The following is a 17,314-nucleotide window of genomic DNA, read 5'->3' as shown; positions in this document are numbered from 1 at the left end:
TTTTCTTTCTTGGGCCTGCCTCTATCCTGCTCTCTTCTAACATCCGTCTCCGAGTGGACCGATGCGCAGTATTGGCCGCTTGCTCCTCACGTCTAATCTGCGCGTCCGTTCTTCTAACTATATGTTCTACTGTATTTTGCGCCTGCTCTCTATTCCTATAGTCTAAGTCCTGTCTCCGAGTGGACCGATGCGCAGTATCGGCCACTTGCTCCTCACGTCTAATCTGCGCGTCTGTTCGTCTCACTATATGCCCTACTGTGTTTTGTTCCTGTTCTCTAATCCTATAGTCCAGGTCCTGCCTTCGTGTGGACCGACGCACAGTATTGGCCGCTTGCTCCTCACGTCTAATCTGCGCGTCAGTTCTTCTAACTATATGTTCTATTGTATTTTGCGCCTGCTCTCTATTCCTATAGTCTAAGTCCTGTCTCCGAGTGGACCGATGCGGAGTATTGGCCGCTTGCTCCTCACGTCTAATCTGCGCGTCCGTTCTTCTAACTACAAAAAAATACTCCCCAAAGCGGAGCGAGCAGCAGCGACGTCCGTGGGAAGGCAGCGACGTCCGTTGGAAGGCAGCAGCGACGTCAGCAGCGACGGCAGCAGCGGCACCGAAAAGCGCGCGCGATTGCACTGACGGAGTTAGCAACTGCTTATAGCGTCTAACTCACGATCGGCGCTGAAAAACTAAGTCCCTATATCACTCCCTACCAAGCACTACTTTTAGCTATTAATCTAAGAGCTAAACTAGTTTAAATATGATTAATTAACGCACTTTATCGCAATCGGCAATCGGAAAGTCTCTATCGCTCACGGTGGCTCGATATCGACTGGTCAAACCAATACAATTGCTTACTGAGATTCCGCGGTTTTTTTACTCAAGAGCAAGTAAAAAAGTAGAGCGCAAAAGGAAGAAAAAACCGAGTCAAAACATGCATGCGTAACGGACAATTCAATGCATATGTATGATGTATTTACATATATACCGAAGAAGACCAATCTGTCTGAGCCATTTTTATGCAAATTTTTTAACTAGAATATGTTTATACTTCTAATTGCATTCCTATGGCGTGGGGTGGTGGGTGGTAAATGATTTAATTTACTATTTCTCTTTGCTATCGCTGTTCGCTGTATGTATGTGCATGCATGTGTGTAAATATACAGCCGCGCATATTCTCAATTGAGAGAGCACTTGCCTGAGTGGGCAGAGAACTCTCAAGTGGAAACAGAGAGATAGAGAGAAAGACTCAAAGACATTTCGGCGTTTTTTTTTCTCATTCCTTTCACAGGAATTTTAAGAGTCAAAACATTTGCGTGTCACCCCTCCCCTACGTAAATAAACGGCTGATTTTAACAGCGCATGTAAAGGCTAAATGAAAGATTGGCAATATCTTAAATATATATTTAATATTAATATATTTTATTACTAACATAATTATGTAAATATACATGTACGTGTAGTCATACGTGCATATGCATGTAAATTTATGAAATTGCCAACAAATTGTTTACCAATTGCTGGGGTGGAAGGAGAAGATGCTCTATCTCTCTCTCTCTCCCTCTCGTTGGTCGCGCTGTTGGCAAAAGGGCCATATTGAAATGTTGGTTAACGCGGGAGGAGAGGAAGATCATGCAAAAGACATGGAAAAGCAAACAGACAGCGCATCGCGCATCTCTCTTTTGAAATTGTGGACAGGGCCGGAGTTACGTGTTGGCCAAATTGCCAAATATAAACGAAATATTTCGCATTCCATCGAGCTATACTAATATACATTTTCAATAAATTTCCCTTCGGAATCTGGCGGCCCCTTAAATTTTGCGCCCAGGCCCTGAAACCGGCCCTGATTGTGGAAGGGATAATATAGAGAGTGTGAGAGAGAGAGCGCGCTTGGCAGTTTGGTGTTTTAGATTTTGTTTTAGCGGAAAATTCTCATTCTTTTCCAGGGCATGTTTAGATGAAAACCTCCATTCGCTGGCCCCCCTCCCCCATCCTGAATATATAACGGCTGATTTAAACAGCTGCATGTATGTTGAACCTACATTGATATGTAGATATGTATGTGAACATATGTATGTATGTACATATATGTACGTATGTATTATTGTCGCAGAATATCCACGGATGTTTATTTAATTCTTTGATTTGTTCCGCAGGTCAAATGTTAGTACCCCTCTCAATTTCGTTCAGCCAGGAAGTCCTCTGTCTCCCTCGCTCCGATCTCTCGTTTAGTGTCAATCGATACTTATACGACCAAGACGATATTTTACGCAAGGTGCAAGAGTCGATATTATGTGGGTTAACAATACTAGTGATATTCCCTCTCTGACCTAATTCCACATAGTTCTAGATCGCAGAACTAGAACTATCGAAACTTATTACGATATTTTATACAAGGTGCAAGAGTAAATGTAAATACAATTGTAGGTTAACGATAATAATAGTAATACAATCTAACAGCTCGGCCATCCTGACAATTAGATCGTCCTCGATCGTGAGTTTGTAATTAAGGTTAATTGTAATTATATGTGTATATATATAAAATGTTAACTACTTAGGTTGGAGTTATTTTCACACTGATTACGCCAATCGGCCCATTTCCTCAACCGGCATGCCTCTACAACACCGTCATACGGGATTTGACTTATCTGGCAATTTTCAATGTCGTTTAACACGTATCTGTCATTCGGCAATACCTTCCTGACGATGTACGGACCCCTGTATTTAGGAACAAATTTTTTATTTGTACCGATTGTGGTGTCAATGTTTCTCATTACAACGAAATCTCCCTCTAAGAACTCAATGTGGTTTTTGTGCTTCCTTTCAAAATACTCTTCACTCTTCTGCTGACTATGCTCAATTGTATCTAAAGATTTCTTACGTATTGATTCTAAATCACCTTGCGGTTGGTCTTGCTTGTCATCTAAATATTCTGTCAACGCGTCAATATTACAACCCCTTTGCTGAACTCCAAATAACAAAACTGTGGGCAATTCTTTCGTGGTCGAGTGCACTGAGTTGTTAATTGCAAATTCTGCCTATATCAAGAGTTTACTCCAATCTTCGTGGTTTATTGGCTCAGTTATTTTGGCCAACATAGCTTTTATGGTTCTGTTCACCCGTTCTACCTGACCATTCGCTTGAGGTGACGCAGTTGCTACTTTCACATGTTCTTTATTATTTTCTAACAGAAATTTACTAAATTCTAATGATGTAAAACATGATCCTCTATCACTTTTAATTCTACGTGGACGACTATAGAATTGAAAATACTTTAAAAAACAACTGTTGACTTCTTTCGTGCTTTTCGTATTTACAGAAAACAATTTTACAAATTTCGTAAACGCGTCAATAATGACTAGCACATGCTTTTTCTTTGATATAATAGCGGGAAGTGGTCCAAAATGATCTACGTGTAATGTATCAAATGGGATTAGTCGCTTAGGAATATTGTGAAGTATTCGGTTGTTTGCGTGTGTGGGCACTGAAAACATTATGCAATTTAAGCAGTTTCCTATAAATGAATCAATTTTAGATCTCATATTCGGAAAGCAATAGTGCCTTAGGATTTCTTTCATACATTTTTCAGTTCCCAAATGACATAACTTCTCGTGAACTCTTCTGATTATGTGCGTTTCCATTTCAGCTGGGACATAAAATAATTCGACGTCATTCTCATTTAATCTATACACAATTCCATCACTCAAAGAAAATTTCTTAACAGGTCCATGTTCCAATTGTTCTTTCAATTTCTCTATATAGTTGTCTCTGTTTTGTGTTATCTGAAGCTGAAGACTAATGTCATCAATGTCAATTACGGAAACTATTCGGTCTTTGTTATAACTTTCATGACTTGTAACTACTGGCTCATATTCAAAATCTTGATTAAGCGCTGAAGGATATCTACTAAGCGTGTCAACATGGGCCATATATTTTGCACTGCGATGTTTCAGAGTGTAATTATAATTAGCTAACTCCATGGCCCATCTGGCAATACTTGAATTAAGGCGTCTGTTCGGCTAAGCGCCGGCCCGGCGCACAGGTAGTTGATCATCTCCTAACTAAGCCTCTTTATACCGTTTGTTGCTTGTACTATGCCTGCTGGTGCGTTGCCTCCGGCGTTAGCAGCCGCTGGGGGGGGCCACAGAGCGACACACTCAACGATCACACCGTAGTAAACGTTTGGCGCTGGCGCCGCCTGCCACGTTCTCTAACCCCATAAACATATCAACTTCACAGTCTTGAACCGGCCCCCCCTCGACCCATCATTAACCCGCATTAATCGCACACCTTTCGCTGCCGGATAATCTATACATACTTGTTAATTGGATATTACTGACAACACGCCTTTTATACCCGCTACGGGCCGTAGCCAACAGCGTCCTTTTCCTAAACATAAGACTACTGCGTTACAATCCGTTATAATTTTGAACGGAATTCATTCTAAATAGATTCTAAACTTCCTTAATGAATAAATCACTGCTAATGTTTCGAGCTTGAAACTTTCATATCTTGCTTCTAGTTTGGTCGCTCTCTGTGAAAAAAATGCCGTTGGGTGAAACTTATCATCATTTTGTTTCTGCAACAAAATTCCACCAAAACCTTCACTACTTACATCACAATGCAGCTCTGTTTCTCGATTTGGATTATGAAGAGCCAATACTGGGAACGAAACTAGTTTCTCTCGCAGATATTCAAAAATTTGTATGCACTTGTCTTGAAGTTCAAACTTAGCCCCTGGTTTCGTAAGTTCCTGTAATGGTTTTGCTATTTTTGAGTACGCCGGAATAAAACGCCTAAAATAGGAGAATAATCCTAAACACTTTTGCATTTCATGGCGATCCTTTGGCAACGGAAGATTCTTAATTGTTGCTGTGTGCTCGCAGTTTGGGCTTATTCCTTTTCCACTAAGTGTATATCCTAAGAATTCAATACTTTCATAACCAAATTGACATTTACTAATCTTAATTTCTAATCGATATTCAGCGAGAATTCTTAATACTCTACCTACTGTTATGAAGTGATCATTTAACGTTTTGGAACCTATAGCAATATCGTCCATATAAACTACTACATTACCTTCGCGAATTAATGGTTGCAAGATAAAATTAATAAATCTCATAAATACTTCTGGTGAATTCATAAGTCCGAAGGGCATTCTTGTATATTCATACTGACCACTAGGTATGACAAAACTTGTATACTGCACCGAATTCTCTGATACTTTTACCTGGTGATATCCGTGTTTCAAATCTAAAATTGTAAAAATTGTATTCCCTTCCAATCTCTCTAAACAGTCATCTCTTATAGGCAACGGATATCCATCACGAATGCATATCTTATTAAGCTGCCTGTAATCTACACACATTCTATTTTCTCCTGATTTTTTCTTAACTAATACTATTGCAGAAGTATAGGGCGAGTTACTTTCTCTTATAAAGCCTCTTTTCAATAATTCATCTATTTGGTCATCTACTTCTTTTTTCTCTTGGTATGAAAGTCTTCTTGGAACGGAGCGTACAGGTTCTTCTGTCTTCAGTTTTAGATTCATTTCATAATTATGCTGAATTGCTGGGATATTACTTAAATCTGAATAGTTAAATTTGATCACTTCAAGGATTTACTACGTTCTTCATCACTCCGCCTCGGGTCTATATTGAAGCAGTCATCTTCATTTGTTATATCAATACTATATATATATGGTATATCTATGTCAGATATTCCTAATGTTTCCCTTGCCATATGCTCATTATCTTTTAAAAAATAGTCACTACTTTTTAAATTTAGCTGGTCACTAATCTTATTATCATCATTTCCATCCTTCACTAAATCATTGTTATTGCTATCTGATAATCTCAACTCATTATTTATATTTGTCAATACTATGTTTTCAATTGGGTCGCCGTCAATGTTTACCAATATTTTATTTTCAATTTCACTGTCAATGTTTACTAATACTCTTTTTTCAATTAAGTCACTGTCACTTATTTCTACAGTTCTGTTTTCTATTAAGTCCCTGTCACTGTTCACTATTTCCTATTAAGTCACTGTCACTGTTCACTAATATTCTATCTTCCATACTGACTTGCATTACTCGTTTTAAATTTTCAATTCTATTTTCAACGAGAAGGAACGTGTGAGTCGCTTCTGGGGACGCGACTCTACTTATACCCGTACTCAGTCAGTATATACATTTTTGAGCATGATTTTTTAGAATTTTAGAATTAAAAAAAAAATTTTACATTTTACATTTTTTTGCTACATTTGTTATCTACATCTCATCTACAATGTCTATTCTACATCTAACATGTAGATTGTACATGTTCCATTCATATTCTACATCTCCTCCGCTAGGGGTTGCTCGCGCACTGAACGCGGCAGAGTGTGCGAGCGAGAAGGAAAATTAGTTGCGTTGTCGTTGGCGGGAGGGGGGGGGGAAGCAACTGAAAATTAATTTCTTCATTCTGGCTATAATTATGATCCGATCTGATTCAGATTCGGCAATCTGGTAGATATGGGCATTCTCTACGATACTGCGTTTTTAGTTTTATCGTATCTTTAAAACTGTGCCTGCCACAGATTTTCGTCTTTTGTGTGGGCGGAAGGGGGCGGGGCGAAATTTTGAAATACACTTGTAGCAGTGTGATATCACATGAGTCTGGAAACCAAATTTGGTTTCTCTAGCTCTTATAGTCTCTGAGATCCAGGCGCTCATCAAGACGGACGGACGGACAGACGGACATGGCTATATAGACTCGGCTATTGATGCTGATCAAGAATATATATACTTTATGGGGTTTCCTTCTCTGCGTTGCACACATCCACTTTTACCACAAATCTAATATACCCCTTAACTCTTTTTGGAGTACGGGTATAAAAATCAATTTTATTCCATAATGTTCAAGGAAACTACGCCCCAGAAGGACATTACTAGATACATAATCATTGGGTACAACGTAAAATATGAGTTCTTTCTCTATGTTATAAAAATTTACTTTAACAACTATTTTTCCAAAAGTGCTTATTCTTGAACCATTTACTCCACAATACTCAGTTGGTCTTAGTACATCATCAAAATTTACATAAGGCATCGCCGCACGCTGCATCAAATTAATAGCGCTACCGGTGTCCAACATGGCAGAAAGAAATTTAATATGATACCTGCGTTTTATATCAGTGTAAAAATATACCCCTACCTGATTCATAATAGGAACAAACATATTGTGCTGCTCTCCGTCGTCCATCATCGGCTGGTTGCTGGCTGTATTCACGGATCGTTGAGTTGGCACAGGCTTCTGTTGGCAATCCTTCACCTTGTGCTGCATGGACCCACACTGGAAGCACGATCCCTTCTCCCGCAGAGGTGCGGGACACGATGAAGCGTAATGTCCATGCGCTGAACAATTATAGCAGCGCACCTGGTTCTGGTCAGGTCCTGATGCACTCATCTCAGACCGCTTGAAAGTCGGTTGGGTACTCTTCCTTAAAGCCTCGTATTGACGGGCCAGCTCCTTAAGTTTTCCAATGGTCGTCGCTGAATACAATAAGGCGATACTGGTAGAACGATCGCGAAAACCATCAATGATAAACTGAACCGTTAATTTTTCTTCGATGTCGGCACGCATAGCAATTTCTTCCATCAGAAGAATGTATCCCATTACGGAGTTCTTCCCTGGATTGAAAGTGGTTTCCTTCAAGAGCAGTACCACATCAGCAGTTGAATTACTGCGACCAAAAGTTTTCAGGAAGTTTTCTTTAAACTCATCGTAAGTCTTCGATTTGTCGACACGCATGAACAAGTCCGCCTCGGTTCCCGCTTTCATCAACATTCGCACACAGCGAAGTCGAAAATGGTTGCTTTCGTTCACGCCTCTGCACATCCGTTCAAAATCCAAGATCCATTTGGAGCCTTCATCATTTTCACTGGCGGAAAATGGGACAACAAGCTGCTTAACCATTAGGATATCGTCCGTCACATTATTATCCATTGTCATTAGAGCAGCTAGTTTCTTCTTCTTCTCAGCCACCCTTATTGCTGCGTCGAGCAAGTCTTCTTCTTCTTTTAAATCGTCCATCTGATCGCTTTCAGACACTTTTCCCTCTATGTTAACGTTATGGTGGTTTTCAATTTCCAATTTCTTCAGACTTCCAGATACCTCCTCCATTCCACCACTTATGGCAAGTTTGCGTAGCTGTCTTAGTGTTGCGCTGGCTGGAAAAATTATCTCATTCTCCATGGCGATCCTTTGGCAACGGAAGATTCTTAATTGTTGCTGTGTGCTCGCAGTTTGGGCTTATTCCTTTTCCACTAAGTGTATATCCTAAGAATTCAATACTTTCATAACCAAATTGACATTTACTAATCTTAATTTCTAATCGATATTCAGCGAGAATTCTTAATACTCTACCTACTGTTATGAAGTGATCATTTAACGTTTTGGAACCTATAGCAATATCGTCCATATAAACTACTACATTACCTTCGCGAATTAATGGTTGCAAGATAAAATTAATAAATCTCATAAATACTTCTGGTGAATTCATAAGTCCGAAGGGCATTCTTGTATATTCATACTGACCACTAGGTATGACAAAACTTGTATACTGCACCGAATTCTCTGATACTTTTACCTGGTGATATCCGTGTTTCAAATCTAAAATTGTAAAAATTGTATTCCCTTCCAATCTCTCTAAACAGTCATCTCTTATAGGCAACGGATATCCATCACGAATGCATATCTTATTAAGCTGCCTGTAATCTACACACATTCTATTTTCTCCTGATTTTTTCTTAACTAATACTATTGCAGAAGTATAGGGCGAGTTACTTTCTCTTATAAAGCCTCTTTTCAATAATTCATCTATTTGGTCATCTACTTCTTTTTTCTCTTGGTATGAAAGTCTTCTTGGAACGGAGCGTACAGGTTCTTCTGTCTTCAGTTTTAGATTCATTTCATAATTATGCTGAATTGCTGGGATATTACTTAAATCTGAATAGTTAAATTTGATCACTTCAAGGATTTACTACGTTCTTCATCACTCCGCCCCGGGTCTATATTGAAGCAGTCATCTTCATTTGTTATATCAATACTATATATATATGGTATATCTATGTCAGATATTCCTAATGTTTCCCTTGCCATATGCTCATTATCTTTTAAAAAATAGTCACTACTTTTTAAATTTAGCTGGTCACTAATCTTATTATCATCATTTCCATCCTTCACTAAATCATTGTTATTGCTATCTGATAATCTCAACTCATTATTTATATTTGTCAATACTATGTTTTCAATTGGGTCGCCGTCAATGTTTACCAATATTTTATTTTCAATTTCACTGTCAATGTTTACTAATACTCTTTTTTCAATTAAGTCACTGTCACTTATTTCTACAGTTCTGTTTTCTATTAAGTCCCTGTCACTGTTCACTATTTCCTATTAAGTCACTGTCACTGTTCACTAATATTCTATCTTCCATACTGACTTGCATTACTCGTTTTAAATTTTCAATTCTATTTTCAACGAGAAGGAACGTGTGAGTCGCTTCTGGGGACGCGACTCTACTTATACCCGTACTCAGTCAGTATATACATTTTTGAGCATGATTTTTTAGAATTTTAGAATTAAAAAAAAAATTTTACATTTTACATTTTTTTGCTACATTTGTTATCTACATCTCATCTACAATGTCTATTCTACATCTAACATGTAGATTGTACATGTTCCATTCATATTCTACATCTCCTCCGCTAGGGGTTGCTCGCGCACTGAACGCGGCAGAGTGTGCGAGCGAGAAGGAAAATTAGTTGCGTTGTCGTTGGCGGGAGGGGGAGGGGAAGCAACTGAAAATTAATTTCTTCATTCTGGCTATAATTATGATCCGATCTGATTCAGATTCGGCAATCTGGTAGATATGGGCATTCTCTACGATACTGCGTTTTTAGTTTTATCGTATCTTTAAAACTGTGCCTGCCACAGATTTTCGTCTTTTGTGTGGGCGGAAGGGGGCGGGGCGAAATTTTGAAATACACTTGTAGCAGTGTGATATCACATGAGTCTGGAAACCAAATTTGGTTTCTCTAGCTCTTATAGTCTCTGAGATCCAGGCGCTCATCAAGACGGACGGACGGACAGACGGACAGACGCATGGCTATATAGACTCGGCTATTGATGCTGATCAAGAATATATATACTTTATGGGGTTTCCTTCTCTGCGTTGCACACATCCACTTTTACCACAAATCTAATATACCCCTTAACTCTTTTTGGAGTACGGGTATAAAAATCAATTTTATTCCATAATGTTCAAGGAAACTACGCCCCAGAAGGACATTACTAGATACATAATCATTGGGTACAACGTAAAATATGAGTTCTTTCTCTATGTTATAAAAATTTACTTTAACAACTATTTTTCCAAAAGTGCTTATTCTTGAACCATTTACTCCACAATACTCAGTTGGTCTTAGTACATCATCAAAATTTACATAAGGCATCGCCGCACGCTGCATCAAATTAATAGCGCTACCGGTGTCCAACATGGCAGAAAGAAATTTAATATGATACCTGCGTTTTATATCAGTGTAAAAATATACCCCTACCTGATTCATAATAGGAACAAACATATTGTGCTGCTCTCCGTCGTCCATCATCGGCTGGTTGCTGGCTGTATTCACGGATCGTTGAGTTGGCACAGGCTTCTGTTGGCAATCCTTCACCTTGTGCTGCATGGACCCACACTGGAAGCACGATCCCTTCTCCCGCAGAGGTGCGGGACACGATGAAGCGTAATGTCCATGCGCTGAACAATTATAGCAGCGCACCTGGTTCTGGTCAGGTCCTGATGCACTCATCTCAGACCGCTTGAAAGTCGGTTGGGTACTCTTCCTTAAAGCCTCGTATTGACGGGCCAGCTCCTTAAGTTTTCCAATGGTCGTCGCTGAATACAATAAGGCGATACTGGTAGAACGATCGCGAAAACCATCAATGATAAACTGAACCGTTAATTTTTCTTCGATGTCGGCACGCATAGCAATTTCTTCCATCAGAAGAATGTATCCCATTACGGAGTTCTTCCTGGATTGAAAGTGGTTTCCTTCAAGAGCAGTACCACATCAGCAGTTGAATTACTGCGACCAAAAGTTTTCAGGAAGTTTTCTTTAAACTCATCGTAAGTCTTCGATTTGTCGACACGCATGAACAAGTCCGCCTCGGTTCCCGCTTTCATCAACATTCGCACACAGCGAAGTCGAAAATGGTTGCTTTCGTTCACGCCTCTGCACATCCGTTCAAAATCCAAGATCCATTTGGAGCCTTCATCATTTTCACTGGCGGAAAATGGGACAACAAGCTGCTTAACCATTAGGATATCGTCCGTCACATTATTATCCATTGTCATTAGAGCAGCTAGTTTCTTCTTCTTCTCAGCCACCCTTATTGCTGCGTCGAGCAAGTCTTCTTCTTCTTTTAAATCGTCCATCTGATCGCTTTCAGACACTTTTCCCTCTATGTTAACGTTATGGTGGTTTTCAATTTCCAATTTCTTCAGACTTCCAGATACCTCCTCCATTCCACCACTTATGGCAAGTTTGCGTAGCTGTCTTAGTGTTGCGCTGGCTGGAAAAATTATCTCATTCTCCAGCAGCCACTCTGTAATTTTTTCTTTGTCCATCATTTCATCAGCCATTTATGAAATGATGAAAATACTTATTGTCGTGGATGCCACTGATCCTATACTTATGTAGGCTTGTACTTTAAAGTGTCTCGATCCCACTTCTGAAGTTATTGTCGCAGAATATCCACGGATGTTTATTTAATTCTTTGATTTGTTCCGCAGGTCAAATGTTAGTACCCCTCTCAATTTCGTTCAGCCAGGAAGTCCTCTGTCTCCCTCGCTCCGATCTCTCGTTTAGTGTCAATCAATACTTATACGACCAAGACGATATTTTACGCAAGGTGCAAGAGTCGATATTATGTGGGTTAACAATACTAGTGATATTCCCTCTCTGACCTAATTCCACATAGTTCTAGTTCGCAGAACTAGACCTATCGAAACTTATTACGATATTTTATACAAGGTGCGGTGGGTGGTTGTTGTCTTTTTTAAAACACGTGATATCGCAAGGCATGCTTTTTCTATCTCTCTCTTTCTGTCTCCCAATTTTGCCTGGTTGTTTCAAAAGGGACACACTGATTTGTTTATGTGGGAGGGGCTGATTGTTTTAAGTCTTAGAATCTAAGACATTAACAAGCAGACTACGCTTCTTGGTCACAATATCTAACAGAGATAGAGTGCGCCGCCCAACAGTAGGGTTTGTGGTTTAATTGCGTGGGATTAATATTACTCATTGATGGTAACGGAGCAGTGCAGGGGTAAAGCAGACCGCACACTACATGCTGAAGAGTGTGTGAGTGAGAGACAATGAGTAAGCGCATGGGGTAGGTTAGCTATGGAAAAACAATTTATTTTTTCTTGCTATAATAATGATCCGATCTGATCTAGAGTCTGGTAGATATGGGCATTCTCTACGATTCTTCGTTTTTAGTTTTATCGTATCTTTAAAATTGTGCCTGCCACAGATTTTCGTTCTTTGTGTGGGCGGAAGGGGGCGGGGCGAAATTTTGATATACACTTGTAGCAGTAGGATATCACATGAGTCTGGAAACCAAATTTGGTTGTCCTAGCTCTTATAGTTTCTGAGATCTAGGCGCTCATCGAGACAGACAGACAGACAGACGGACAGACAGACATGGCTATATCGACTCGGCTATTGATGCTGATCAAGAATATATATACTTTATGGGGTCGGAAAATTTTCCTTCTCTGCGTTACACACATCCACTTTTACCACAAATCTAATATACCCCTTAACTCTTTTTTGAGTACGGGTATAAAAAACCCACTGGAAAATAGGATAGTTCATTCGAACCCACATCAGTCATGGTCAGGTAAAAGTCTCTATAGGACTTCACCTGCTATCCTAAGCTTGAATAGCGAATGAAATTTAGCGGAAATTAAAGGTAAATCATCAAGCTGCTTTGGTGACACTATCCAGTGCACAAAAAAACGAGAAGGAACGTGTGAGTCGCTTCTGGGGACGCGACTCTACTTATACCCGTACTCAGTCAGTATATACATTTTTGAGCATATGATTTTTTAGAATCTTAGAAAAAAAAAAAATTTTACATATTACATTTTTTTGCTACATCTGTTATCTACATCTACATATTTTATGTATATTCTACATCTAACATGTAGATTATATATGTACCATTTAGATTCTACATCTCCTCCGCTAGGGGTTGCTCGCGCACTGAACGCGGCAGAGTGTGCGAGCGAGAAGGAAAATGAGTTGCGTTGTCGTTTGCTGGAGGGGGCAGGGGAAGCAACTGAAAATCATTTCTTCATTTTGGCTATAATTATGATCCGATCTGATTCAGATTCGGTAGTCTGGTAGATATGGGTATTTATCGTATCTTTAAAATTGTGGCTGCCACAGATTTTCGTCCTATGTGGGGGCGAAAGCGGGCGGGGCGAAATTTTGAAATACACTTGTAGCAGTGTGATATCACATGAGTCCGGAAACAAAATTTGGTTCCTCTAGCTTTTATAGTCTCTGAGATCCAGGCGTCAAACAAGACAGACAGACGGACAGACAGACATGGCTCTATCGACTCGGCTATTGATGCTGATCAAGAATATATATACCTTATGGGGTCGGAAACGTTTCCTTCTCTGCGTTACACACATCCACTTTTACCACAAATCTAATATACCCCTTAACTTTTTTTTGAGTACGGGTATAAAAACATAATTAACAGCTTTAAATAATTATATTTAGTTTCCTATTTCTGTGAATAATGTTTTATACAAATAACATAATTTTGATATTTATATCGAATTAATAATACTGTCTGCCAAACTCTTTTTTAACGAGAGGGAATGTTGTGAGTCCAGCGAGTTACCGTACCGGTACCCGGCCACCCGCCGGCCAAACCTCCTCGAGCTACACTGCAATCGTCGGCAGAGGGGTGACGCAAGTTCAGTGCTCCAGACCAAAATGCAACGTCAGCATTTTGACCAGATGGCAGGCAGACCACTACTCGACACAACGTGACAACAAAGTCACTATAAAAACATACAAACAAACATACATATGATAAGATATAAGAAACATAAGCAAAAGCTTTTATTGTAATAAAGATCAGTCGAAACAGGAACATTGAACGACGAAGAGTCTTAAATTATTTGCGGATTAGCATAATTACTATAGTTTGAACGGTCACCTCAGCCGGAAGTACAAGCGTGGATACCTGGAAAATCTGGAATACCCGGAGGACTGAGGACTGGACCATGATCTGGATCATCAGTATATTAATTATCAGTAAACAGTGATTAAATAGAAGGGCGGAAGTGAGGTTCGCTTCAGCACGTTGTGTAGCCAAGTGTATTAGGATACCACTGTATCGCGCAAGGGTATCTGAATAACACTATGAAAAAAAAAGTAAATAAATATGTGTGTAACAAAATTGAAGGGAATAAGGTTAAAACTGCATCGCGCAAGGGTACCTGACAGCCACTATGGAAAAAAAATCAAATAAAAAAATAAAAAAAATAAATAAATATGCGTGTAAATTAAAAATTGAAGGGAATAAGGTTACCACTGCCAAAATGTTGAAGTAAATAAGGGTATCACTGCATTGCGCAAGGGTACCTGACAATCACTATATAGAAAAAAAATAAAAAATTAAATAAAGATGTATATAAATGGAAAATTAAAGAATATAAGGGTATCTACCAATCAGGTTATCGCAACGGCACAAAAGAATAAACAAAGACTCGGCTATTGATGCTGATCAAGAATATATATACTTTATGGGGTCGGAAACGTTTCCTTCTCTGCGTTACACACATCCACTTTTACCACAAATCTAATATACCCCTTAACTCTTTTTTGAGTACGGGTATAAAAACATAATTAAAATCGAACTGTTGAGGCAAATCACTTGCCCTTGTTTAAAAAGGGTATAAAAAGGCTTCACTTTACTGATCTTTGAAATTGATCGTGAAACAAAAAGGAAGATAGTAGTTGGCCATCAGCAATGTAAAGTGAGCCTCTTTCGTTTTCATTTATATAAAACAAATACGTTGTGGCCCCACGTTGGGCGCCAAATATATATAATTCATATTTTATAATCATTATTGTAATGGATAACGATTGGTAGGCAAGATGGTTAACCCAGAGATTGACCCCCACGCTGTTATTCCGGCTACTGTCTCGTCGGCTTTTATAGTCAACTCTTCTATAGTCAACTCTTAGACCTACGTGTGATATATATAATAAAAAAACAGTGCGAAAACATTTAAAGCCATAAACAAGAACATTTACAGAACCGGAGAGAAAAAAAACTTTTGGCCAATAGACTTCACTCATACGTAACACACGTAACAAAAACGAACGTACACGTCCTCAGATGGTATGGAGGAACACGCCCACCCTTCCTTGGTCATTTATTGCCAGCTTCCAATCATTATTACCCCTTTCTCAGGGCCTACAACTACAGGGCTGGGTATCGAAGATCATTAAAGATTTTTTTCTACTCAAACATTATAAACGATATTTATTAATATTAAAAATGACATTTAACTTTTTCGAAATTCTTTATTTTTCGATATCGCTCAGCAACAGCTAATCGCTCTCTCCGCACTCTGAGCTCTGGCTATATGCTCCCCTATATGGTCATTGACCTATTCAAATTCCTGACTCCAATCAAAATGTGTAAATGAAATAAAAATCACTTCGGTGTAACCGAGTACGACAAACAATATGCAACAATAAAATCTTACTCACTCTTTGCGGTCCATCGGCGAAAGCGCTTTCACGTAGCCCGCTGTGAATTTGGAAGGTTATGTACTTTTTGACAAGGTCTACCTAGATATTTATTTCACACACACCACTCAGAAACACAAAAAATAAAAAATAAAGAAACTAATGCACTTAAATATTTACCGTAATCTAATGCACTAACATACTAGATTTCGTGTTCTCTCTTCGCACTTTTCCCTTCTCCTCTTTATGCTCCCCTCGTATGCCGAAAATTCGAAATGCTCTCTCGCACTATATGCGCTCGGTGGCACCGTGGGACATAAAACCCTTTTCTTACGTTGCAATTTCCATTTAAAACTTCTGATTAACTAATCTTTTAAATGTTTTTTTAACTTCGGGATTGTAATATTCACATACTTAATGTGAGGGAGAAAGTAACCCGCTAATCTCGAGCTCTCTTCTACCGTAGGGCCATGCCCCCTATTAGGTTAGGAACATTTTTTTTCTCTCTTCTCTCACTCAACAATTATTTCCACTTTCACACTTTTTACACGCGACGATCTTTTCTTTTAATTTATGCTTAAATCATAAAATATTCACTATTTTTCCCCGACGTAACCCCGAAAAAGCATATACTGCTCGTTGCGGCTCCGCTCTGCCGTCTGTCCCTAACTTTGGAGCCCCTCTGCCTAGCTCGAATTTTCGAACTCGCTCTCGATGGCCGTTCCCCTGGTTTTTGTTTCCCCGCAGCTTTACATTCCCCTCTTGATCGGATGCACTGCTGATATTTCGCTGCTTATCGCTGCCTTTTGCATGAGTAAAACTCTAAATTGGGTGCCAAACCCGTGGATCTGGCACCATAGAAAATGTGAAATTCCTTCCGTTCGACTGCTAAGAGTATCCGTTAATAGCGCACTCGCTTCAGGCTAAAAGTGCACCTCTATATACTCTATATAAGTAGGTACCACTAACACTGGTCTTCACTTGTCGGCGTCCACAAAAGAAAATACCGATCGCCATTCTGCGTCGACTCTCTAAACCTACTTTTCTTTTTCGACCCTTCACCTATCAACTTTGGTCTCCTTTCACCCAAATGTGCAACTCGACCACTAGATGGCGTGGCTGGCCCTTTCTGCGCTGTTAAGGCGCACAGTTTCAAATCCACTGGGTACTTTAAAACATTTAACGCCCTACAGTTACGGGTAGCTTACAAAGATTTGAATAGAAAATAAAAATTGGCTAAATACGTGTTTATTCAATAATGGCAATTTTGTTCATATCGTTGTTATTTATTGTATATGATATAATCAAATTGAACTATGGGCAGAACTAAAAACATAATTTAAATCTTATTATAAATTAATTTTAACAATTTATAAACTAAACAGCTTTAAATAATTATATTTAGTTTCCTATTTCTGTGAATAATGTTTTATACAAATAACATAATTTTGATATTTATATCGAATTAATAATACTGTCTGTTTGAGCGA

General features: G+C 39.0%; 2 protein-coding genes across 2 annotated transcripts; both read right to left on the bottom strand.

Annotated features, from left to right (window-relative positions):
- Positions 1-6,984: 6,984 nt before the first annotated feature.
- On the bottom strand, positions 6,985-11,841 carry LOC121404913. Its single transcript, XM_041595336.1, has 3 exons — positions 11,624-11,841; positions 7,189-8,217; positions 6,985-7,111 (listed from the first exon to the last, which is right to left on the bottom strand). The coding sequence occupies exons 1-3, from the start codon at positions 11,678-11,680 to the stop codon at positions 7,103-7,105; spliced, it is 1,095 nt and encodes a 364-aa protein (XP_041451270.1). The 5' UTR covers positions 11,681-11,841; the 3' UTR covers positions 6,985-7,102.
- On the bottom strand, positions 10,392-11,078 carry LOC121404918. The gene is made up of 2 exons (XM_041595342.1): positions 10,596-11,078; positions 10,392-10,518 (listed from the first exon to the last, which is right to left on the bottom strand). Exons 1-2 carry the CDS (start codon positions 11,055-11,057, stop codon positions 10,510-10,512), a joined length of 471 nt encoding a protein of 156 aa, XP_041451276.1. The 5' UTR covers positions 11,058-11,078; the 3' UTR covers positions 10,392-10,509.
- Positions 11,842-17,314: the final 5,473 nt, after the last annotated feature.

This window comes from Drosophila obscura, unplaced genomic scaffold (assembly GCF_018151105.1).
Source record: "Drosophila obscura isolate BZ-5 IFL unplaced genomic scaffold, ASM1815110v1 contig_109, whole genome shotgun sequence".
Classification (NCBI taxonomy): domain Eukaryota; kingdom Metazoa; phylum Arthropoda; class Insecta; order Diptera; family Drosophilidae; genus Drosophila; species Drosophila obscura.
The sequence above is the reverse complement of the archived record's forward strand: the minus strand, read 5'-3'. Positions and strand labels throughout refer to the sequence as shown.